General features: G+C 45.1%; 1 protein-coding gene across 1 annotated transcript in view; it reads left to right on the top strand.

The window, feature by feature from the left end:
* Positions 1-15,202, top strand: part of RAB38 (RAB38, member RAS oncogene family) — a 40,274-nt gene extending 25,072 nt beyond the window's left edge. The window contains exons 2-3 of the mRNA XM_072134071.1: positions 1,366-1,646; positions 14,989-15,202. Coding sequence (XP_071990172.1) covers positions 1,366-1,646; positions 14,989-15,141 — 434 coding nt within the window. The 3' untranslated portion in view covers positions 15,142-15,202. The remainder of the gene's footprint in view (positions 1-1,365; positions 1,647-14,988) is intronic.
* Positions 15,203-26,713: the final 11,511 nt, after the last annotated feature.

Genomic DNA, 26,713 nt, shown 5'->3' with positions numbered 1-26,713 from the left:
TTTGCTTTAAATGGAATCTGTACAATACTGTATTTTTCCTGCGGGGGAGCTGCAGGGAAACTGACAACATGCAGCCTGGTTTCCCACAGCTCATCATTGACCCTCTCAGAAATGTAATAGCTTGTAATTGTCTTCTTAGATCATCAAGGGAAAAGGAGTTATCCAAATAGTAGTTCTCCTTTAAGTTTTTTAAGATATCTCCTTGCTGACTGTAATCCTGGTGAGATTTTATTTGGTGGCTTTCATTAGCCCTTGCACTTTATGCCCTGTCAGGAAAAAATGGGTATGAAAGTTTCTATTAAAGGACACATGACTTCCAGACTCATCTGATAACTTCACTCGCTGCTATCACGAGACATGATTCCGTTAAACCATAAATAAGTGACCCCTCCTCTATCCGACCCAGAATCCCTCTACAACAATAATTTCAGTGTGTGGTTCAGTTTATATACGTCAAATCCTAAATACCACTCATATTCATTATGCCAGGGGGTAGTTCCTAACCAGTAACTCCAGCTCTACCACATACATTCGAGTCTGACATTTACTTTCCATCTTCTGATGATGCAAGGCTGTTCTCCCCTCCATGTCTATGCCCTTCTCTTGTACTTTAAGGAGGATAAATTCTCAAGTGCAAAATCTTAAATAATACATTCCATGTGATTGCCATTATTCCACTGATCGATTTGGCGTAATTTTTTAAAAAATCCGTCAATCCGTTCCAAAGATATGGTCCTTACAAGTTTATAGGTGAGAGGGCGGCGACCTTTTATCTACTCTGGGGGTGTGTCTCTGTGTGCAGTACAGTATGAGCGATTTCTCACATAAACTTCTGGGGGTCATATCTTTTCAATGGCTAGACGGATTTTAACAAAACAAACGCCAAATTGATCAGTGGAATAGAGAAAAACAAATGGGGTCAATTATTTAGTAATTTGCCCATGATGACAAGTCCCCTTTAAACTGCAGTTAGATTCGCTTTTATGAAATAATGCATTACCATTGTACAATAAACAACTTTGCATCTTTGTGATATGTTTCATGATCCAAGGCCTCATCGTTATCAAGATCTCTGCTTGCTTACAGTGAATTGAAACACCACAGATTTGATAGCTAGTTTACAGTTGCACTTATCTAGTATTATGTCATTGATGCAGCCTGATGCATTTTAATACACTGATACAATGTAACAAATCCTCAGGAGTGAGGAGAGACTTGTACTGTTATTTTGTTGTAAGATCTCCGCAGGTAGAGACATCATTTTTTAGTCTTAACAGCAGCACAGAGGATGTCAGTAGAGGTGTTAATCTCCAATTTATTTAGAATTTTTGTCTTTAACACCAACTTTTTAACTTTTATCACCAGGCCAAGAGCGATTTGGGAACATGACGAGGGTCTACTACAGAGAAGCTGTAGGAGCGTTCATCGTCTTTGATGTGACGAGGCCGGCGACCTTTGAGGCAGTAACAAAGTGGAAAGAGGATTTAGACTCAAAATTGACTCTCTCTAATGGCTTGCCAGTTTCGGCGGTACTCCTAGCCAACAAATGTGACCAGGGCAAAGATGGCTATAAAAACAACTGCACCAAAATGGACCAATTCTGCAAGGAGCACGGCTTCGTCGGCTGGTTTGAAACCTCAGCGAAGGTGAGTTCCCCCGTACTAAGGCATACAAGACTCCTATCATCCCTACCCATGAGCTGTAGTAGGGAACAGTGCCATATATTGACTTGTGGCTATACCTGGTACTGCAGCTCACTGCTCAGATATTATGGCACTGTACATGAAATGGAAGGTCACATTGGGATCTATGACTCTTTCATTTTGCTATTAGGTGAAAGGACCACCAAGTTTTACCTGACTAAACTACCACCCCCCTCAGGTAGGGTATGAAATGTCGTTTCGAGAATTCCCTTTTTAATGTGAAATGTCACCCATTCACCTATCATGCAAATTTGACTCTTTTCACCTTATTTTCAAATGTGATTAGTCAAGTTTGTTGCCTTCAGGGGTGGCTTCACTTCAGAAGTGTCACTTCTATCTTCTGGTCCGTAGGACCTAGAAATATGCTGCTAGTGTTCGGCATCACCTGGAATATGCCGTCCAGTTCTGGGTATCAGTCCATAAAAAGGATGTCCTGGAGCTGGAGAGGGGACAACAGAGGGCCACAACAATGATAAGGGATATGGAAGGTCTTAGTTATGAGGAAAGACGACTACGAGGGGACATAATTAATTTATATAAATATATGAATGGTCCATACAAAAAATATGGTGGTAAGTTGTTTCAGATTAAAGAGAACCTACCACCACGAATCTACCTATAAAGGTAGATCGGGTGGTAGGTGGATGTAAGGGACGTGAGGAGAGCTCTTTTTAGAGCTAATCCTCACGTCCCCGCTAACTTTTGGGAAACTTTATTAACGTAATATGTAAATTTAGTTATGCGGCTACTGGGGCGTGGAGTAGCCGGCACGAGGCTACACAGCGCGGCTACTCCACGCCCCGGTAGCCACATTACTCCTCCTACCCTGTTGTGTCCGGCATGCAGCTCCTCGTAGCTGCGCGCCCTCGTCCGATATGATGGCGTTCTGCGCATGCGCAGAACGCCGGCTGAGCAGTCCCAGCTCCGAGGCCGGAGCTACTGCACATGCGCAGTAGCCGGCTTGTCAGACGAGGGCGCGCAGCTACGAGGAGCTGCGCGCCGGACACAACAGGGTAGGAGGAGTAATGTGGCTACTGGGGCGTGGAGTAGCCGCGCTGTGTAGCCTCGTGCCGGCTACTCCACGCCCCAGTAGCCGCATAACTAAATTTACATATTACGTTAATAAAGTTTCCCAAAAGTTAGCGGGGACGTGAGGATTAGCTCTAAAAAGAGCTCTCCTCACGTTACTTACATCCACCTACCACCCGATCTACCTTTATAGGTAGATTCGTGGTGGTAGGTTCCCTTTAAATCAGATCAAAAGACGAGGGGGCACTGTCTCCGTCTGGAGAAAACAAGGTTTAATCACCGGAGGTGACAGGGCTTCTTTACTATGAGAACTGTCAATCTGTGGAATAGCCTGCCTCAGGCGCTGGTCACAGCAGGGACAGCAGAGAGCTTTAAGAAGGGTCTAAATGCCTTTTTACACCTAAATAACATTGATGGTTATGTTATATAGAATTGTTTCCCCTAAATCCCTTCCTCATCCAATCCCTTCCCTTCCTTGGTTGAACTTGATGGACAAGTGTCTTTTTTCAACCGTATAAACTATGATACTATGAAGATGACATCAGGCTTATGTTTCTGTGAGCTACAGAAACAGAGATATGGGCAGCTAAAAACATGCAACCTACAGATAAAGATCTGGTTACAGTCTATATTTTCAGTGCCTGTGTGTCCAGCTCTGTATATCACAGAACCATAAGCTTGATGTGATCTTAAAGATGAGATCCATATCTTTAGTATTACACAAAAATGTGTTCTAGGTGCTATAGAACTGAAGATAGGGACATTTCAATTGACCCTCATCTGCAACCACTAAAATTGACTCATCTCATGTGAAAATGAGTTGAGAAGAGTCATATTTGCCTGACATTGGAGGAGATTTTTAATAGGTAAATGAATGTAGTTTAGTGGGGAAAAATCTTTAAGGAGTTAGAGAGACAATTTTCCTCCATCTGTAGGTCATTTGCCTACAATGTCACATAGGGCGTTGCCTCCATACACAAGCAGGATCTCCTCATTACTCTCCAAACCTATGGAAAAACCATCAAAATCATAGTCCAAATTATCAATTGTTCTCCTAGGACTTCCAGTCATCATGAGCGCAGGGAACCAAAGTTCTCCATCCACTTCTTCGGGGGCAGCAGAACATAGCCATGCAACTGTGGAAGTGCATGGACTGCTGGCCTAGCATACCCATCTGTGTGCCTTTCACATAGAGAACTTTTTAGGGGCCCTGGGTTTAAGCCCAACCAGGAGCCACATCTACATGGGGTTTGTAAGTTCTTCACATGGTTGGATGGGTCTTCTTCAGGTTCTCCAAGGGAATATGTGAAATGCTGATGCTACTTAAAGGGAACCTGTCACCACATTTTTCACAAATACAGATAGTGGATGAGGTGTGCATTTTGAGGTTTTGCAGCATCTTAGGTGTGTATTATGAGGTTTTTCAGTAGATGAGGTGTGTATTATGAGGTTCTACGGCATCTATGTTGTGTAGTATGCGGTTTTTCAGAAGATGAGGTGTGTATTATGAGGTTTTGCAGCATCTTAGGTTTGTAGTATGAGGTTTTTCAGCAGATGAGTTGTGTATTATGAGGTTCTAGAGCATCCTAGGTGTGTAGTATGAGGTTTTTCAGTAGATGAGGTGTGCATTTTGAGGTTCTGCAACATATTATGTTTATAGTATGAGGTTTTTCAGTAGATGAGGTGTGTAGTATGAGGTTTTTCAGCAGATGAGGTGTGTATTATGAGGTTCTGCAGCATCTTAGGTGTGTAGTATGAGGTTTTTCAGCAGATGAGGTGTGTATTATGAGGTTCTGCAGCATCTTAAGTGTGTAGTATGAAGTTTTTCAGTAGACGAGGAGCGTATTATGAGGTTCTACAGCATCTAAGGTGTGTAGTATGAGGTTTTTCAGCAGATGAGGTGCGTATTATGAGGTTCTACAGCATCCTAGGTGTGTAGTTTGAGGTTTTTCAGTAGATGAGTTGCGTATTATGAGGTTCTGCAGCATCCTAGGTGTGTAGTATGAGGTTTTTCAGTAGATGAGGGGTTTATTATGAGTGTTGCCATAGTTGAGGTGTGGATGGTGCAGTTCTGCTTTGACAACATAACATCATCTTCGTGTCTTCAAGCTATGTCCTCTTGGATCCGGCCTGAATTCCGGAGATTTCTCCTGCTTCATACCATCTGTAATGTGAAAAAACTTCCTCCACTTCATCAATTAAACTCTTGACCTGATCCCTTTCACTGGTTATAAAACGCTTTGTCCCCGGATTTTCCACCTAATTTACTATTTATTTTCCATGGGTGAATTAATTCAGTAATAAGAAAGTTTCAAACATATTTTTAGGCATTAATTAGTTCTGCGCCAGTAATGGGGGAAGAGTCCATTAACAGTAAAGTCCAAGATCAAGGGTGGGGGATGGGGTTTCCATGTTCAAGAATTTGTATATATATCAATGACAACAAAAACATCTAAACTGACCACAAACTTTTCTTTGTTAGATTAATCCTACAAACCACAGGCTCATTCTCCATGGAAGAGGGTACATTACTTAAACACTGGAGAGTATAGAGATCAGGGGACAAGAGCCTATAGAGCAGCCATGACCTACACTACAACCCGAAAAATTAGATTAGAAAGACTAAAATTTAGAGAGAGTTCAGTAAATTGTTAAAATGTTTGAAAATAAATATACATATTGTGCTTCATGTACTGTAGGTACAGACCAGAGGTCCTCAATTAGTGGGTTGGTGTCCAAATCCGTGTCTGGGCCCTAAAGACGTGATGTCATAGATGCAATGGGGTAGGGAAGTGTTACATCAGAGCCAACAGTCACAGTGCCTACCCCATAGTAGCCAACAGTCACAGTGCCTACCCCATAGTAGCCAACAGTTGCAGTGCCTGCCCAAAAGTAACTAACAGTCGCAGTGCCTGCCCCACAGTAACGAACAGTCGCAGTGCATGCCCTTACAGTAGCCTGTAGTCCCAGGGCCTGTCCCACAGTAGCCAATAGTTGCAAGGCCTGCCACACAGTAGCCAATAGTCACAGTGCCTGCCCCACAGTTGTCAATAGTCGCAGTGCTGCCCCACAGAAGCCAATACTCACAGTGCCTGCCTCACAGTAGCCAATAGTCACAGTGCCTTCCCCACAGTAACCAACAGTTGCAGTGCATGCCCCACAGTAGCCAGTAGCTTCACAGTCTTTTTAGAAGCCCACTCCTTACTGTGCCCTTACAATATCAGGCTACAGAAAGGAGGTGTACTGTTTCTTTAGGAGACTCTGGGGTATCCCAAATCCATTCAAAATCCCCATACGGGCCACCAATGTAACAGCCATGCATCAAAGTCATCTTTAGCAAAGGCATGACAACATCATGTCTCCCCATCTTTTGTTCTTCTGCTCCCAAATGTTCTAGGGAAACCGGTGGATCCCAATGTCCTCTTGAGGTAGGTGTCTGTTTCTCTGGTTGACATGTGTTTACTCTGGGAGATGATGATGCACTCTCAGGTGGGGATCGGATTGGTCTTACGTTGGCTGGGTAAAAAGTCTTGATAGCTTCAAGATGTCCCAATGAAGTTCTAGGATACAATTTCACTTCATGCTTGGTGGAATTCATTGCTAGCACAGTCACTTTGGCAAAACCACTATAAGGAACAATTATCTTGAGGAACAAGCAGCATCTTCTGCGCCTTTCGTCTTGATCCCACTCTGACACCACACTTCACTCCCACCAATGTATAAGCAGGAATGGTAGTTGAGCGTTGGCCTATCTTGACTTCTCGAACTGGCACGGTTGTTTCGACCTTCTTGAGAGCTTGCACCACTCTCTCTTCTGCCCTGTTGAGCTGAGCCCATTTAGTGGAAGAGCTGCAAATCAGACTGTAATACCTTTCTTAGGATGTGTTGAAGTTACCTTTCAATTGTGTGCCAAGCAGAACAATTCTTGTGAACTGTCAGTGCCCTTCCTGGTTACTGAAGAAGGCCGAAACAACCGTGTCAGTTCGAGAGGTCAAGATAGGCCAACGCTCAACTACCCTTCCTGCTTATACAGCGGTGGGAGTGAAGTGTGGTGTCAGAGTGGGATCACTCTTAATTGTGATAACTGTCGTTTATTGCCATTGTGTAATATTATAGTTTTTATAAACTGACGGCCAGGAACCCACAACTAGATCCCACTACAGATCTCCATAGAACGGGATTGGTCAGGAAAGACTAACAATGTCATCATCTCTGCAACCACGATTCCCATGGAAAGTGAATGGGAGCCGGAAACAACTACCATCAATGGCTTCCATTTCAGTGTCCCTGTGTTGACACCGTGCTGATTGCCGGATCGGTGGGGAGGCTGCTTGTTGCCCCTCGGATTAATGGTCTATCTTGAGGATTGAATACATGATTTATGATGACCTTTAACACTGCTGTTTGGTAGAAGAGTCCCTGACATTTCACATACATTTTATCAAACTTCTAGGAATTAACATTTACAGAACATTTCTGTACTTATGTGGTGTGAAGTGCACTTGTGGTAGCCCCTAATTTTCAGGAGAGTACTTGTTTAGAGAAGGTCATGGAAGTTTTACATTACTGTTAAAGGCAGGGTCTACCCCAGACATAGATGAGCGTGATGGTGACTCCTGTATCTCACTGAGAGTCTCTACTTTTTCATGTGACTATGCCCAATCTCCCAATATTTTTATGTTGGCTTCTAGGTAAGATGCACCCGGGCAAATTGTGGGGGATCAGGCAACAGAGTAACCAGGTAGAAGTCAAGGTCGGGACAGGTGCAGTCCTCACAAGGTTGGAGTCAGGTCATAGGTTGGAACATAGACACGGTCAGTTGCAAGAAGACAGAAACTCAACAATTAGTATGTTTGGCAACTTTTTACTTCTGTTGAGGAAGGAACCAATCCTGCGACTTTGTCCCTGTTTTGACACAGGACAGAAGATGGCAGCTGGTCACATGTCCACATCACATGTCCTGCACCTGCCTGGGCAGGTCATGTGACCACCACTATGGTTGGCTGCAGTCAGTTGGTTGCAGTGCATCCAGTATGACCAGTGCTGTGATGAGACATCGTCTCTGTAGGGCAATGTGCAGTGATAGCAGTTACACATCATTACTATGGTAACAGAGCAGGACAGTCTGTTACCTCATAACTGGGAGCAGAGCATAAGAAGGAGGAGCGGTTACCGAGAACTGAGGGATCATGGGACTTGTATTTGTAGATGGTGGCCATCTTGGAGATAACCCCACTTACTTTAGAAAGCCCATAACATTTTCTGAATCATAAAAGCAAACTATTTAAAATCCATTTTGTGATTAATGACTCTGAGTTTTGTTGTATCCATTTATTTAAAGCATTATGGGTTTTTGTATCAGACATTCATATTCACGGAATACCCCTTTAAAGGGAACCTACCACCACAAATCTACCTATAAAGGTAGATCGGGTGGTAGGTGGATCAATGGGATGTGAGGATAGCCCTTTTAACCCCTTAAGGACGCAGCCATTTTGTAGCTTAAGGCTCAGCCCGATTTTTTGGATTCTGACTTGCGTCTCTTTATATGGTTATAACTTTTGAACACTGTTACTTATCAAAGCGATTCTGAGATTGTTTTTTCCCCACATGTTGTACTTCATTTTAGTGGTAAATTTTGGCTGATAAGTTTTGCGTTTATTTACAAAAAAAAAGAAAATATGATAAATTTTTTGAAAAATTTGCCATTTTCGAAATTCTAAATCATTGCGTTTTCAGGCAGATAGATTTACCACCTAAATAAGTTGCTGAATAACATTTCCCATTTGTCTACTTTACATTTTCATAATTTTTGAAATGTTTGGATAATTTATTTTGATGTCACGCGGCTTACAAATAGAATAGCGATTTTCCGGATTTTCAGAATTGACTATTTTGGGGATAAATACAGTTTTGAATGAAATTTTACATATTTAGCATCAAAACCCCCTATATAATCTACCCATTTTCAAATCTGCACCCCTCAAACTATCAGAAACAGCTTTTACGAAGATTGTTAACCCCTTGAGATCTTCATAGTAATTGAATCAAAATGGAGGTGAAATTTAGAATGGTCATATTGTTCCCTTATACGTTCATTTAGCACTAAAATTTACACATTTCCAAAATATAAAAAGAGAAAACCCACCATACAATTTGTTCTGCAATTTCTCCTGAGTACAAAGACCCCCCACATGTGGCTGTGACTTGTGTTATGGGGGCACAGCGAGGTGCAGAAGGGAAGGAGGGCGCTGCAGCTGCCAGGATTTTAGTTTCCTCATTGGCCCCTTTTGAAGGCTATAAAATTTTCGCTTTTTTGTTATTGGGGCCATGTGATGCCATTTTTTTTGCGGGACGAGATGCTTTTTCCAATGTTACCATTTTGGGGTTGGTATCACCTATTGTTGAAAATTTAGGAACTTTTTTTGAGGGCAGGAGTAGAAAAGCATCAATTCTGTACTGGATTTTTTACTTTTTTTTTTTTGGTGTTCACCGTATAGACTAATAATCATGTTATCTTTATTCTATGGGTTGATACGATTACGGGGATACCAGACATGAATATATTTTCTTACGTTTTACTAAATTTGTCAAACAAAACCCTAATGTGGGGAAAAATCTATCATTTATGTATTGCCGTCTTCCAAGTGGCATAACATTGTTACTTTTTTGGCTACGGAGCTGGTTGATGGCTTGTTTTTTGCGGGACATGTTGTACTTTGCACCAGTATCATGTCTGAGTACATATGGTTTTTTGATCGCATTTTATAGCATTTTTTGTGGGATTGAAAAGGTAAAAATCATAATTTTTGGAAGGTTTATAGCAGTTTTTTTTTACGGCGTTTATCGTGGGGGTTCAATAATGATTTACTTTTATTCTACGGGTTGTTACGGACGCGGTGATACTATATATGTGGGGTTTGTGTTATGATTTAGACTTTTTTTTGAGTTATATGTCTCTTTATATGTTTTGGGGGTTTGGGGCATTTTTAGTGATTTATGACTTTATTTTTTTATTGAATAACTTTTTTTTTTTAACTTTTTCACTTTTATACCATGGGACATGAAGAAGCAATCATCTGATTGCTTCTTCATGATAATATTCTGCAATACTCATGTATTGCAGAGTATTATCAGTGTCAGCCTATACACTTGCATAGGCTGGCACTGTGCCAGTAAGATGACGTCACAGACGCCATCTTACTGGCAGTTCTTGCAGGTAACTCTGGGGTCCAGATCGGACCCCAGAGTTACTATAGCAACGATCGGCGCCCCCCGAAAACGGTTCGGGGGGCCGATCGTGGGGGAAAGATCCCCCAGATGCCTGTTAGATGCCGCGGTCGCGCTAACCGCGGCATTTAACGGGTTAAGCACCCGCGATCGGAGACAACTCCGATCGCGGGTGTTACACTGGGGTGCCGGCTATTAGTTACAGCCGGCACCCCGTGTCTCCCGATGCCGGTTCGGCTCTGATCCAGAGCCGAGCCGGCATAAGCGCCGTGGCGGATATATCCGCCACTGAGCGCTAAGTCACTGCGTGAAGGGGTTAAGGGCTAATCCTCACATCCCCACACTTTTTTGTTAACTTTTATTAAACTTGTATGCAAATTTACTTATGCGGCTACTGGGGCGTGGAGTAGCCGCATCTGAGGTTACACGAGGCGGCAACTCCATGCCCCAGTAGCCTCTTTTCCCCTCCTACTCACCATCTTCGGCGCGTAGCTGCGCGCCCTCGTCCGGCGATCCTGCCGTCTGCGCATGCGCAGAAGAGCAGGCCCGCGCCTGTTTCGGAGCAGTGACCGCGCAGGCGCAGGCGCATGCGCAGACGGCAGGATCGCTGGACGAGGGCGTGCAGACAACGTCCCATTGATCCACCTACCACCCGATCTACCTTTATAGGTAGATTTGTGGTGGTAGGTTCCCTTTAACCATTGATCAGATAAATATTAACCTTTTTCCAGCCATTTGGAATACATTGGCATTAATCCTTTCCCTTCTCCAGAATTAGGAATAATGACCAACATAGAAGCGAATATTAACTATTTTAGTGATGTAGATCACCGCAACACCCGACACAACCTGTGGAAAGGTATGGCTCTGTTTTAGGAAGAAGCATCCATACTTTTCTTAGATAAGATAACTAGATTATATTCCTTCTATTCAACTACTTTAGATTTGTCCTCTTTTTTTAGGTCTTGGCTAATATTTTATGTCAAAGATGGCTTGTATTTCCTTTATACTATGGCTGTGATTCTTAACATTGAATGCTGTGAAATGGACAACCGAAGAAATATAAACTATGAACATAATAAAATTACTTTCACTGTGAATGTCCTGATAACGTGAAATCAGGCGTTCACTGAGATGTCATATTACATACAATCAATGGTTAAAGGGGTTTTCTGTGAATATGAATGTCTGATACAAAAACCCATAATGCTTTAAATAAATAAATACAACAGAACTCAGTGTCATTCATCACAAAATGGAGCTTAAATTGTTTGCTTTTATGATTTAGAAAATTGTATGGGCTTTCTAAAGTAAGGACAGTTATCTCCAAGATGACCATCATCTACAACTACAAGTCCCATGATCCCTCAGTTGTCAGTAACATGTCTTCTATGGAGAGGGAGAGTCACAGCAGCTAGGTTTCTTCCCACCTACTTACATTAGAGATGGAAAAACTACACTAATCATATTATACTATACATTTATGCAATGTTTGTTGTAAGGTAAGCGGAAGCTAAAATAATATGAATACAAATGAAGAGGGCTCCCCCTAAAGGCAGCTTCCATCACTCTTTGACGTAGACAATGCTTGGATCTATGCCTTTGAATGATGGCTCCTATCACATTCCTGTATTAGACTTAGATTTGCTTCTTTTAATCTCCGCTCCTTGTCCGCCGCGCTCTTTATTCATGTTTCATCCTGACGCTTGCGGTAAGACAAGCAGCCGGCGCAGAGTCTACCAATAAATAGCCTGAGCGTCCGCGAAACACAGGACTATTGATTTCACATCCAGTCTGCTGATTACAAAGTACTGTAAATTTAGCCCTGAATTACTGCACAGCTATTTACCAGAGAGTGGGATTCGTCAGATGAATGAGACGGAAAACAATGATTTCTATAAAAATCCTCGCTATTGTTCCAAGCGTAAAGAGAAAAGGAGGTGAGGGAAGGATTTGTGCTATAACACAGGTGTTCACATCATGCCCAATAAAAGTTTAAAGAGACAGTACATTAAAAGTACTCATTCCTTTTTTCATGGTAGGGGGGGCACTTATTTTCTTCCTGTATCCCTAAACTACATGACCCGACGACACCTGTGTACTGTTCTGAGGCCACCACATACTGCACACTCTAGTTCTGTGCTTATGACATCTCTAGAGATGAACGAATCTTACAAGATTTTTCTAAAGATTCGGTTTGAATTGGTCTGACCCAATGTTACTCACTTTGTTCTTAAAATTAGTATATAACCCCCTGTAGTCCTCTAAAATGCAGATTTTACATTCTACATCTCTTTTGGTTAATTTTCTAAAATTTTATTCATTAGGGTTAGCGTTAGAGTCAGGGTTAGCATTAGGGTTAGGATTAGCCTTAACCCTTACACTAATTGCTAATCCTAATGCTAACCCTGACTCTAAAACTAACTGTAACCTTGGCCCAACCCTTACACAAACCCATAACCTTGAACCTAATGCTAACCCAAACCTAACCCTTACACAAAAACATAACCCTTATACAAACACTGACCCAAACCTAACCCTCACACAAACCCATAACCTTGAACCTAACACTAACCTAGACCCAAACCTTACTCTTACACGAAAGCATAACTCTTATGCAAACCCTGACCCAACCTAACCCTTATACTAAATCTGATCCTAACACTAACCCAAACCCTTACACTAATGCTTACCCTGACCCAAACACAACCCATAGACTATTGCTAACCCTGACCCAAACCTAACCCTTACACAAACTATACCCTCGAACCTAACGCTAACCCTGACCCAAACACAACCCTTACACTATTTCTAACCCTGATCTAACCCTTACACAAACCCATAACCTTGAACCAAATGCTAACCCAAACCTAACTCTTACACAAAAGCATAACCCTTACACAAACCCTGACCCAACCTAACCCTTATACTAAACCTGATCCTAACACTAACCCAAACCCTTACACTAATGCTAACCCTGACCCAAACACAACCCTTACACAAACCATACCCTTGAACCTAACGCTAACCCTGACCCAAACCTAACCCTTACACAAACCTTTATGCTAACCCTAATCCTAGCACTAACCCTGGTCCAACATTAACTCTTATGCTAACCCTAGACCTTACACTAACCCTGACACAAGCCCTTACACTGACCCAAATCTAACCTTTACACAAACCCTAACCATAAACCTTATGCTAACCCAGACCCTAACGCTGACCCAACCCCATTAATTATGCTAACCCTGATCCTAACACTAACCCTAACCCTGTTCCAACCCTTATGCTAACTCTACACTAACTGTTTCAAATGATTAGAAGGTTAATTTCATTGGTGAATACCAGTTCCAGGACAAATGGAGCAACATTGGTTTGTCTGAAGGGAATTTTAAAAAATCTGATCCGATTTGTTGCCAGAAAAGAAGCAGATTCTTATCAAATCTACAAATCAACAAATAGAATTTCTCCTCTCTAGACATCACAAATCAGCCCCTGTCTGATCATTGTTATCATAATTTAGGCTCATCTGACTATTATTTCAAAGGTTCTGCATTTGACCAACTTGTCCTCAAAGGAACCTGTCATCTAGCACAGGCACAATAAACCTTACTCACCCTTACCCTCCCCGCGGAGGCTTTGTTAAGCATTCCCCAAACTTTTGCCGCCTTTGTCTGTCTTGGCCTTCCCACCTTGCACATGGCTTTGCCCACCACCACTTGGCTCTGCCCATTACGGGGTGTGTTTGAAATGCTGAGAAGGTCTGCAGTTTCCCACACAGTGTTCACTGCTAAATGCACCATGCAGTGAGAGGGACAGCATTCTTGAAAGGACAGGAAGTGGACAGGGAGAGGACTTCCTGTCAGCTTAGGACAAGATTTAAAGAGACACTGTTCTGTCAATCAAAAGGTTCACTGGCAGAAAACTTGACTCTTCTCTTCAGAAAGTGACTCATGTATACTCATTAGAATAAAAATGGCTGACATGTTGCTTGAGGGGCAACTGGACATGGCTGTGAACGTCCAGGTGTGTCCTACAGGTGTCCATCTGGTCAGTTACAGCCATGTCTAGTTCCTACGGACATAAAGTGGCCTGCATGGCTCTGCAATTCTGGATTACGCAGAGGAGCCAAACGGAGGTCTCCGAACCTAAATTTCCGATCTGTTCATTTCTAATTATAACATTGCAATACAATGCTCAATTATAATAGGGCCATACGTGCCATAAGGTGTCCTAAAAAATAACAGAATTCAGTGGTCTTTCACATGAGTAGAAGCGTCATTGCTTATTGTGAACTGAAGACAACCAGCCCCCTCAGTCACAGTAGATGTCAGACGGTGTAATGGTTCAGCACTACCACAGCCCCTGGTCACATGATGTAATACAGGCGGTCTCCTACACCCGACTTACAGACAACCCCTAGTTAAAAAACGGATCTCTGGATGTTGGTAATTTACTGTACTTTATCCTTAGACTACAATAAAGAACTATAATAGTTATTAAAGGTGTCTGCAATAAAGCTTTATTGGTAATCCTGGTTCCTATGAAAATCCAACATTTTTAATATCCAAATGTGACAGCGACAAAAAAAATTGTCTGGGGCCACAATGATAAAATATATAGTTTCGACTTACATACAAACTGAACTTAAGAACAAACCTACAGAACGGATCCTGTACATAACCCGGGACTCAGGCCCGGCGCCAGCACCCGGCTAAACTGGGGCCCCAGGGTGCTGGAGGGGCCCACTCAGGCCCCCGGATGAATTGCAGCAGTGTCTCACTGGAGGGCGGCCCACAAAGGGGCCAGCTAAAGCTCTGTCGCACAAGGGCCTACTAAAACCTGGAGCAGGCCCTGCGGGGACTGCCTTTAACGCTCATACTCTCAGGAAGGTGGAGAATTATTGGCTCTGAACTGGCATGAACGTTCCCTTTAATTATATCATTTGCCGGCAAATTGGTCAAAATTTAGGAAGATGTTTGAATTATTAAAATTTATGTTTATTTTTCATGTTTTTTTTAAATAGGAAAACATAAACATTGAAGAGGCCTCGAGGTGTCTGGTGAAGCACATTATCGCCAGCGAAAGTGACCTAATGCAATCTGTGGAGCCGGATGTCGTAAAACCCCAGATGAATTCCTCCAAAATAGCCAGTTGTTCTGCTTGCTTCAAGTTCTAATTTGTATTATTATTTTTTTGTTGCCTTGGTTCAGTTGTTAAATAAAATCCAATAAGCGCGTTGTGGTGGCAGTAATGATTCCTCTCGGTGACTCATCTCTCACGGGGAAAAGGCTCCTCCATGTATCAAGGTCACGTCTTGTCATTTCTCCAGATGCCACACACCGTTCTGGTAGAGAATTTTACGTTTATTCTTCAAAAAAACTAAGAAAAGTAAAAATAAAAAAATCGATACAAAATCATTAGTGTAAAAAGGCAAAATTTTATATCTTCAGGATATCTGAGGTCATGAATTTCAACTAAAATTTCAAGCAACTTAATTGTAACCTGGGGCTAAGTTTGCCTTGTCTTCGAGGTGTAGTCTCACAATCATACCAAATTGACATCATTTATTTTTTATTTATTTTTTGATCCATAAAAAAAATGCCAGTAACCTCTCAGATGCCTTGGCCTTATTCACCCATTGCAAATGAAGTGTTAGGTGTAGTGATGATTGAACAAGACACAGGTTTGCGGGTTTGGGTCCCTGAGCCCAGGCTTTAGCCAGAAGTTCGGGTTCGCCGTTTAAGCTCAACCCCCATCGGTAACATCTGAGATCGGGGGTGACACTGGTCGCAGGTGTTAACTCTTTAAGTGCCGCTGGCAATGCTGCGTGCATAACGCCATTTACTCTAGGATGGTGGCACAATGAGCGTCCCACATCTCGGAAAATGGTGGTCCATGCCAGATTGGTACTTGTGGGGGCTGAGTCTCCGGCTACCCAACCCTGTATGTGTCTGCTTATCCCTGACTAGGTGACCATAAATTATCTATGCTGTCGGACGCTGCTAGCAGTTCCTTGCATTATACCATCACATCCACCATACACATACATTGGTTGTCAGTATGTTAAGGGGAACATGTGTTCTACCATCAAATTCCATCATCCAGGTGCCGTGACTGTGGTCATCTTCTTATATTTGTTATCCATGGAGTCCATGGAGCTATAGCTCCACAGGCTGTTACACAGGTAAACAGGTAAAAAAAACAAACCTCGTGACACTTCTCTGGTTTGATCACAGGCGGTGCTAGCAGACACATTGGGGCACATTTACTTACCCATCCAGAGGAGTTCACCGGAAGTGTATTGTCTGACGATAATGCACTGTGCCCCGATTCACTAAGATTGTGCTCCCGATATCCTGCATGTGTAGCTTCCCCACTCAAGTCCGCAGGAGTTCACCATCCTTTTAGTGGTGCATGTAAGTGCTTGGGCTTGCGACACAAATTGAATGTTAAATCCCCCGCTCAGTCCTTATCAGTCGGATCGTCTGACAGCACACCCCCTAATTTGTATGGCATGGAGGCCAGCGCAGCTGTGTCAAAAAAAGGATCACGTGCGACACAATCCCAGCACAGGCACAAGCCGTGTAATCCCCGAAAAAGGTGCACAGTCCGACGAAAGTGAGCGGCGCGACCCATTGTACTTTGGAAGGAAAAAACTCTGCTGACCTCTGGAAAAAATTATCAATACATTAAAAATGATAGCAGCGCAAACAAAAATTTTTGCTGTACAAACCAGCATAAAAGAAACACAAACACAAGTTTTGTTTAATTCAGTTAGTGTGTGTGTGTGTTGGGGGGGCTGGCTGAACTTTTGACCTTTACAATTTTGTTAATATCTTCAAACAAACCATTTGGGTAATGTGGGGAGTTGACCTCTGATGACCTCTGGAAACTTTTATTAATATCTTAAATCCAAAAGTGGAACAAATGTACCGTATATATACTCGTGTATAAGCCGATTTTTCAGCACAAAAAATGTGCTAAAAAAGGTCCCCTCGGCTTATACACGAGTCAATATAACAGTAAAAAATACTTATATACTTAAAAAAACTTATATACTCACCCTCCGGTGGCCCCGATGTGCAGCACTGCTCCCCCGATATCTGCGCCGCTTGTCTTCAGGCTTCCGCGCCCGTCTTCTTTCTTCTGCTGGGCGTCGCCTTGTCTTTCCCCCGGGCGGCGCCTAGTATGACGTCAGCAGCGGTGCACATCTGGGACACCGGAGGGTGAGTATATAAGTTTTTTTTTTTTTAATGCTGGGGGCAAGCTGTATACCACTGGGGGCAGGCTGTATACCACTGGGGGCAGGCTGTATACCACTGGGGGCAGGCTGTATACTACTGGGGGCAAACTGTATACTACTGGGGGCAAGCTGTATACTACTGGGGGCAGGCTGTATACTACTGGGGGCAAGCTGTATACTACTGGGGGCAAGCTGTATACTACTGGGGGCAGGCTGTATACTACTGGGGACAGGCTGTATACTACTGGGGGCAAACTGTATACTACTGGGGGCAAACTGTATACTACTGGGGGCAGGCTGTATACTACTGGGGGCAAGCTGTATACTACTGGGGGCAGGCTGTATACTACTGGGGACAAGCTGTATATTACTGGGTGCAAGCATATACTACTGGGGGCAGGCTGTATACTACTGGGGGCAGGCTGTATACTACTGGGGGCAGACTGTATACTACTGGGGGCAAGCTGTATACTACTGGGGGCAGGCTGTATACTACTGGGGGCAGGCTGTATACTACTGAGGGCAGGCTGTATACTACTGGGGGCAGTGCTGTATACCACTGGGGGCAGTGCTGTATACCACTGGGGGCAGACTGTATACTACTGGGGGCAAGCTGTATACTACTGGGGGCAGGCTGTATACTACTGAGGGCAGGCTGTATACTACTGGGGGCAAGCTGTATACTACTGGGGGCAGGCTGTATATTACTGGGGGCAGGCTGTATACTACTGGGGGCAGGCTGTATACTACTGGGGGCAAGCTGTATACTACTGGGGGCAAGCTGTATACTACTGAGGGCAGGCTGTATACTACTGGGGGCAAGCTGTATACTACTGGGGGCAGGCTGTATATTACTGGGGGCAGGCTGTATACTACTGGGGGCAGGCTGTATACTACTGGGGGCAAGCTGTATACTACTGGGGGCAGGCTGTATACTACTGGGGGCAGGCTGGGGTGGCTGTATACTATAGGGGGCTGTTGGCTATATACTGGGGGGGGGTCTGTGACCAGTGCATTTCCCACCCTCGGCTTATACTCAAGTCAATAGTTTTTCCCAGTTTTTGGTGGTAAAATTAGGGGTCTCGGCTTATACTCGGGTCGGCTTATACTCAAGTATATACGGTAAGTTTCTGCTGCACAAACAAGCAGAAACGTAGCACGAACATTCCAAACCAATTTTGTTAGATGTGAACAAGGTGGGGGGCCAACTTCACTTAGGTCATCTGCCAGCATAAGTTTAAAATGTCGCGTAAACGTGATGCAAACGTCACGTAAACGTGATGCAAATGCTGCGTAAGCGTAAACGTGAGGCAAACACAGTGTAAGCGTAAATGTTACACAAACGTTGTGCAAAAGTAAACGTAATTCAAACGTCACGTAAAAGTATCTGTGTTGCAAACGCTGCATAAGCGTAACCATGGCAAAAAACGCTGTGTAAGCACGACGCAAACGCAGCGTAAGTGTAACCGCAAGTAAAACTGACAAAACATTGTGATTATGTTAACACAATGGGGGTCATTTGCTCAGGGCCCGATTCACGTTTTCCTGCCGTGTTACCCGAATATTTCTGATTTGCGGCGATTTCCCCTGAATTGCCCCGGGATTTTGGCGCACGTGATCGGATTGTGGCGCATCGGCACCGGCATGCACGCGACGGAAATCGAGGAGCGTGGCCGAACGAAAACCCGACGGATTCGGAAAAACCGTCGCATTTAAAATTGTGTCGCGGAGCTTGCACTCACCTTCATCCAGGATAGGATCGTGAACTTCAGTGCATTTCAGGGAACTTCAGCGCAGCATCGCCACCTGGTGGACGTCGGAGGAACTGCCTGGATGAATCCCGGCCGGACCCAAATCCAGCGCAGAGAACGCGCCGCTGGATCGCGAACGGACCGGGTAAGTAAATCTGCCCCAATGTCAAGAGAATATTAGCAGAATGTGTGTGAACACAGCCATTAGATGAACATAGAAAAAAACTCACACCTCAATATTCATAATAGCTTCTCTGACATTGCCTGCCACTAATTGGACAGTATGAGAGAAGATTAGCATAACACACGCCCCCATCTCCAGCCCCAGCTCCTCCTCTCTGACCAAACACAGCTTACAATGGTCAGAAACTGGGAATGATATCTCCGCAACCGTAGGGGCTAGAAGGAAAATTCCAAGTGCCCCTGAATCTGTGTAGCCGCCCCTACAGGATGGTATGATAATCTCTACATGTGTGAGGTGGTGAAAGGTTCTCTTTAAACATCAATGACAATATAAATACAGCACTTACTGCCAATGCCCAGATAAAAAGATAAAAAAACCATGACAGCAGTACAAATCATGCCACCCACAGAGTCGTAGTCAAGGGGTTTCTTCACCATACGTAGAAGAAAAAATGCACGGTCCAGCCAGGCTCCAAACACCGAAGATTTCTTTATTTAATGTTATATCGTTGGATAAAAGGTCCACTCAGACAGACAGTTAAAAAGCCTACGCGTTTCAGACAGACAACTTGTCCTTAGTCATGGCTAACACATATAGTAGCATAGGTCAACATTTATATCACAGTGCAATCAATAGTACCTCCTCCAAAAGCACCGGCGCTTCCGGTACCGCCCATAATCATTAGAACAGCATGCTTGAACATAGCAACAAAATACATCAATCCCCATTGGAAATAATAATCATAGGCAACGTGTTGATGGGGCATGAAGCCTCTAAAATATAGAATTAAATAGTTATATTCTGCCAGACACCACTAGGGGGAGCTTTGGAGTTTACAGAAGACAAGCATGTAATTTTACATCATGGGAACTGCACAAATGTTTCCAATGAAATACCAGTATTGAAAGAGGCCCTGTTAACTAAAAAAGGCCCCGGTATTTTTTGACAAAGGCCCCGCATGAAGTTTAAAAAACAATCTTCCACAGAAATTCATCATAACCACTGGAAAAGCGCAGAGTTTTACAAATTGGAAAAATCCTCCTCTGTAAAATGTCACCGCACTTTTCAATCAGCAATGGAAGGCAGAGTAATCAAAAGATGTGAAGAGGTAAAATCCCATTTATACAGAAATATCATTAGAGGTTTCGCTGAAATGTCCACCACCGGGCGATGACAGTTTCCATTTGCAGGCGCTGACACATGCTCATACCCAGTGGGGAAGACAACAGAAAATTGACTAAGGTTATTTCTCCACAATCCTCCGAGTTTAATTTCACAATTTTCGCAAGTGAAGCAGTAATTGCTCCATCAGATGCCTGGCTGGAAACCCGTACAATAAAAAAAAAATAAGAAAAGTAAAAAAAATCAAAAACATGCACAATTTCAGATGTCATATTGGAGAATTACAAGACGCCTGATGGGGCCCAACTACAAGATAAGAAGTGATCTCTGTTATAAATACCACCTATTAGTTGTGGTTGCAGGGTTGGACTGGCCCATTCTCTTGTGAACCCAAGATCTTGACCCCAATGGTCCAGCAGAAGGTCAACCCATTTGAAGGTAAATGGAGGAATCACCAATTTCTTAGAGGATGATCGAGAAATATTAAGAAGTATTAGATCTTATTGATGATACATGGAGATTAGAGATGAGCGAACACTAAAATGCTCGGGTACTCGTTATTCGAGACGAACTTTTCCCGATGCTCGAGTGCTCGTCTCGAATAACGAACCCCATTGAAGTCAATGGGAGACTCGAGCATTTTTCAAGGGGACCAAGGCTCTGCACAGGGAAGCTTGGCCAAACACCTGGGAACCTCAGAAAAGGATGGAAACACCACGGAAATGGACAGGAAACAGCAGGGGCAGCATGCATGGATGCCTCTGAGGCTGCCTAATCGCACCATTATGCCAAAATTATGGGCAACAGCATGGCCATGACAGAGTGACAGAATGAAGCTAGATAGCATCTAAAACATCCAATAATTGACCCTGACACTATAGGGGACGGCATGCAGAGGCAGCGGCAGCAGGCTAGAGAGTGGCATGGCGACATACCCTAATTGGACTCAGGCTTCAAACCAATGGGTGTCAGAGAGGAACCAAAGGAGGTGAGCAAGAAGCGCTCAAATAATATCGGTACATGATAAAAGTTTGCCAGTATATTTTGTGGATTACACAGCAGGGTGGCGACAAAGTTAACATGGAAGCCATGAAAACAACCCAAAATTCTGCCTGACACAGCTCGTTTGATAAGGGGACCATGTATGCTTACAGTTCATGCCAGTCGCTGCACTGGCTGCCAGTTTCCTTTCGAATACAGTTTAAAATAATAATAACCCTCATCCATAAAGCTCTGTATAATGCTGCACCCCCCTACCTCTCCTCTCTTATCTCAGTCTATCGCCCAACCCGTGCTCTTAGATCCGCCAGTGATCTTAGATTAACCTCTACCCTAGTGCGGACCTCCCACTCGCGTCTCCAAGACTTCTCTAGAGCTGCACCAATTCTATGGAATGCTCTGCCCCGGACTATCAGACTAATACCTAACCTCCAAAGTTTCAAACGTGCTCTTAAAACCCATTTCTTTAGGCAAGCCTATAACACTCATTAACTGCATGAAGTTTTAACTCTTCTACTAACCCGTCCTGTGTCGTCCTCCCATCTGTTATCCAGCAACCAACAGGCACCAGACTTCTCTGCAGTCCCATTCACCCTGGACCTGGTATATAAGATGACGGCTGAGTGGTTCAAGCGACAGCAATTCCATTTATTATATTTTTTTCTATTCCATAAGAAGAATGGCTTGACCATTAAATATTCTTTTACCTCGTGTTACCCCATCATCTTCATAAACCGTAAGCTCTGGCGAGCAGGGACCTCACTCCTGTTGTTCCATACAAATGTTGTGCTCTGTTACATTACATTTGTATTTGTTTCCTATGATTTGTAAAGCGCTACAGAATATGATGACGCTATATAAATAAAGATTATTATTATTATTATTATGGAGGCAGTGAACTAGTAGTAGATTAAAGGTGCTGCAACTATGTTAGTTGGATCTTGGGATGGAGCTGGCGCTCTGCAGCCAGGCGAGCTTTCGCCAATCCAAGCCCCTGTCTCTAGGCTACTCCCCAAACAGCACTTCTAAGAACCTTTTGTATAAGATCAAGTGTAGTAGCGTTCTTATAAGTTTAGGATATGGCGGGTGAGGGGAATGTAAACAGATGCGCAAGAAGCGCTGAAATAATATCCCTAAATGGTAAAAGTTTGCAAGTATATTTTGTGGATTACACAGCAGGGTGGCGACAAAGTTAACAACTTTGATGTGGAATGCCCTGTAATAGCTCTTGGGCGGTGTGCCTTTTATCGCCTAGGCTCAGCAGTTTCAGCACCGCCTGCTGTCGCTTAGCGACGGCACTGCTGCTGTGCCTAGAGCTACCGACTGATGGCGCCATGCCCACGGATGGTAATTCGGAGGAGGAGGAGGTGGAGGAGGGGTGGGAGGAGGTATAGTAGGCCTTTGAGACCTGGACCGAGGTAGGCCCCGCAATTCTCTGCGTCGGCAGTATATGACCAGCCCCAGGGTCAGACTCGGTCCCAGCCTGCACCAAGTTAAGTGTAGTAGCGTTCTTATAAGTTTGGGATATGGCGGGTGAGGGGAATGTAAACAGATGCGCAAGAAGCGCATGATGCGCATGGAGCTGGCGCTCCGCTGCCAGGCGAGCTTTCGCCAATCCAAGCCCCTGTCTCTAGGCTACTCCCCAAACAGCACTTCTAAGAACCTTTTGTATAAGATCAAGTGTAGTAGCGTTCTTATAAGTTTGGGATATGGCGGGTGAGGGGAATGTAAACAGATGCGCAAGAAGCGCTGAAATAATATCCCTAAATGGTAAAAGTTTGCCAGTATATTTTGTGGATAACACAGCAGGGTGGCGACAAAGTTAACAACTTTGATGTGGAATCCATGAAAACAACCCAAATTTCTGCCTGACACACCTCGTTTGATAAAGGGACGATGTATGGAGGCAGCTATATGGACGACTTTTGGAGGTAGCAATGGAGACAACGTGTGGAGGCTGCTATGGAGACAATTTAATTTGGATAGTGCCTGTATGTGGCAGTCCCAAACATTTTTCAAACCAGAGGAGGAGGTAGGTGGCCCTCCAGTAAAATGGAATAGATTGAGTGCCTGTATGTGGCAGTCCCAAAAATGTTTCAAACCAGAGGAGCAGGTAGGTGGCCCTGCAGTAAAATGGAATAGATTGAGTGCCTGTATGTGGCAGTCCCAAAAATTTTTCAAACCAGAGGAGCAGGTAGGTGGCCCTCCAGTAAAATGGAATAGATTGAGTGCCTGTATGTGGCAGTCCCAAACATTTTTCAAACCAGAGGAGCAGGTAGGTGGCCCTGCAGTAAAATGGAATAGATTGAGTGCCTGTATGTGGCAGTCCCAAACATTTTTCAAACCAGAGGAGCAGGTAGGTGGCCCTCCAGTAAAATGGAATAGATTGAGTGCCTGTATGTGGCAGTCCCAAACATTTTTCAAACCAGAGGAGCAGGTAGGTGGCCCTCCAGTAAAATGGAATAGATTGAGTGCCTGTATGTGGCACTCACAAAAATTGTTTCAAACAGAGGACCGGGTAGGTGGCCCTCCAGAAAAATTAAATGCATGAAGTACTATAGCAAGAGCCAGTGGGCCCTGTCAAAAAATAGCCATTTTCCTCTGCTTTACTGTACAAAGAGGAGGAGAAGGAGGAAAATGAGGAGGAGGAGGAGTGGATCAATTATTCAGGTTGAGCTTCCTTCACCTGGTGGAGATTGGAAATTCTGAGAAATCCAGCCTTTATTCATTTTAATAAGCGTCAGCCTGTCAGCGCTGTCAGTCGACAGGCGTGTACGCTTATCTGTGATGATGCCACCAGCTGCACTGAAAACCCGCTCGGACAAGACGCTAGCGGCAGGGCAGGCAAGAACCTCCAAGGCGTACAGCGCCAGTTCGTGCCACATGTCCAGCTTTGAAACCCAGTAGTTGTAGGGAGCTGTGTGATCATTTAGGACGATGGTATGGTCAGCTACGTACTCCCTCACCATCTTTCTGTAAAGATCAGCCCTACTCTGCCGAGACTGGGGACAGGTGACAGTGTCTTGCTGGGGTGACATAAAGCTGGCAAAAGCCTTGTAAAGCGTACCCTTGCCAGTGCTGGACAAGCTGCCTGCTCGCCTACTCTCCCTCGCTACTTGTCCCGCAGAACTACGCACTCTGCCGCTAGCGCTGTCAGAAGGGAAATACTGTTTCAGCTTGTGCACCAGGGCCTGCTGGTATTCATGCATTCTCACACTCCTTTCCTCTGCAGGGATGAGAGTGGAAAGATTTTGCTTGTACCGTGGGTCCAGGAGAGTGAACACCCAGTAATCAGTGCTGGAATAAATTCTTTGAACGCGAGGGTCACGGGATAGGCAGCCTAGCATGAAATCTGCCATATGCGCCAGAGTACCAACGCGTAAGAATTCACTCCCCTCACTGGCCTGACTGTCCATTTCCTCCTCCTCCAACTCCTCCAACTCCTCTTCTTCTGCCCATACACGCTGAACAGTGAAGGACTCAACAATGGTCCCCTCTTGTGTCTCGCCAACATTCTCCTCCTCTTCCTCCTCATCCTCCTCCACCTCCACCTCCTCCGATATGCGCTGAGAAACAGACCTGAGGGTGCTTTGGCTATCAACAAGGGAATATTCTTCCCCTGTCTCTTGTGACGAGCGCAAAGCTTCCGACTTCATGCTGACCAGAGAGTTTTTCAACAGGCCAAGCAGCGGGATGGTGAGGCTGATGATGGCGGCATCGCCACTGACCATCTGTGTTGACTCCTCAAAGTTACTCAGCACCTGACAGATATCAGACATCCACGTCCACTCCTCATTGTAGACTTGAGGAAGCTGACTGACCTGACTACCAGTTCTGGTGGAAGTTGACATCTGGCAGTCTACAATCGCTCTGCGCTGCTGGTAAACTCTGGATAACATGGTCAGTGTTGAATTCCACCTCGTGGGCACGTCGCACAACAGTCGGTGAGCGGGCAGTTGGAGGCGGCGCTGCGCTGCCCTGAGAGTGGCAGCATCTGGGCTGGACTTCCTGAAATGCGCACAGATGCGGCGCACCTTCGTGAGCAAATCAGACAGATTGGGGTATGTCTTGAGGAAACGCTGAACTATCAGATTTAACACATGGGCCAGGCATGGCACATGTGTCAGTCTGCCGAGTTGCAGAGCCGCCACCAGGTTACGGCCGTTGTCACACACAACCATTCCCGGCTTGAGGTTCAGCGGTGCCAGCCACAGATCAGTCTGCGCCGTGATGCCCTGTAATAGCTCTTGGGCGGTGTGCCTTTTGTCGCCTAGGCTCAGCAGTTTGAGCACCGCCTGCTGTCGCTTAGCGACGGCACTGCTGCTGTGCCTAGAGCTACCGACTGATGGCGCCGTGCCCACGGATGGTAGTTCGGAGGAGGAGGTGGAGGAGGGGTGGGAGGAGGAGGAGGCATAGTAGGCCTGAAACACCTGGACCGAGGTAGGCCCCGCAATCCTCGGCGTCGGCAGTATATGAGCAGCCCCAGGGTCAAACTCGGTCCCAGCCTCCACCAAGTTAACCCAATGTGCCGTCAGCGATATATAGTGGCCCTGCCCGGCAGCACTCGTCCACGTGTCCGTGGTCAGGTGGACCTTGTCAGAAACGGCGTTGGTCAGGGCACGGATGATGTTGTCTGACACGTGCTGGTGCAGGGCTGGGACGGCACATCGGGAAAAGTAGTGGCGGCTGGGGACCGAATACCGAGGGGCGGCCGCCGCCATGAGGTTGCGAAAGGCCTCGGTCTCTACTAGCCTATAGGGCAGCATCTCCAGGCTAAGCAATCTGGAGATGTGCACATTAAGGGCTTGGGCGTGCGGGTGGGTTGCACTATATTTGCGTTTCCGCTCCAGCGTCTGGGGTATGGAGAGCTGAACACTGGTGGATGCTGTGGAGGATCGTGGAGGCGACGATGGGGTTTTTGTGGCAGGGTCCTGGGCAGGGGGCTGACTATCAGCTGACACAGGGGAAGGAGCAGTGGTGTGCACGGCCGGAGGTGAACGGGCTTGTTGCCACTGAGTGGGGTGTTTAGCATTCATATGCCTGCGCATACTGGTGGTAGTTAAGCTAGTAGTGGTGGAACCCCTGCTGAGCCTGGTTTGGCAAATGTTGCACACCACAGTCCGTCGGTCATCCGGTGTTTCCTTAAAGAACCTCCAGACTTCTGAAGATCTAGCCCTCGCCGCAAGAGCCCTCGCCACGGGAGCTTCACTAGTTGACACATTTGGCGCTGATGCACCAGCTCTGGCCCTGCCTCTCCGTCTGGCCCCACCACTGCCTCTTCCAACCTGTTCTGGTCGAGGACTCTCCTCCGTCTCAGAAGCACTGTGTTCACCCGGCCTCTCAACCCAGCTTGGGTCTGTCACCTCATCATCCTCCGATCCCTCAGTCTGCTCCCCCCTCGGACTTCCTGCCCTGACAACAACTTCCCCACTGTCTGACAACCGTGTCT

This window comes from Engystomops pustulosus, chromosome 2, assembly GCF_040894005.1.
Source record: "Engystomops pustulosus chromosome 2, aEngPut4.maternal, whole genome shotgun sequence".
NCBI lineage: Eukaryota > Metazoa > Chordata > Amphibia > Anura > Leptodactylidae > Engystomops > Engystomops pustulosus.
The sequence above is the reverse complement of the archived record's forward strand: the minus strand, read 5'-3'. Positions and strand labels throughout refer to the sequence as shown.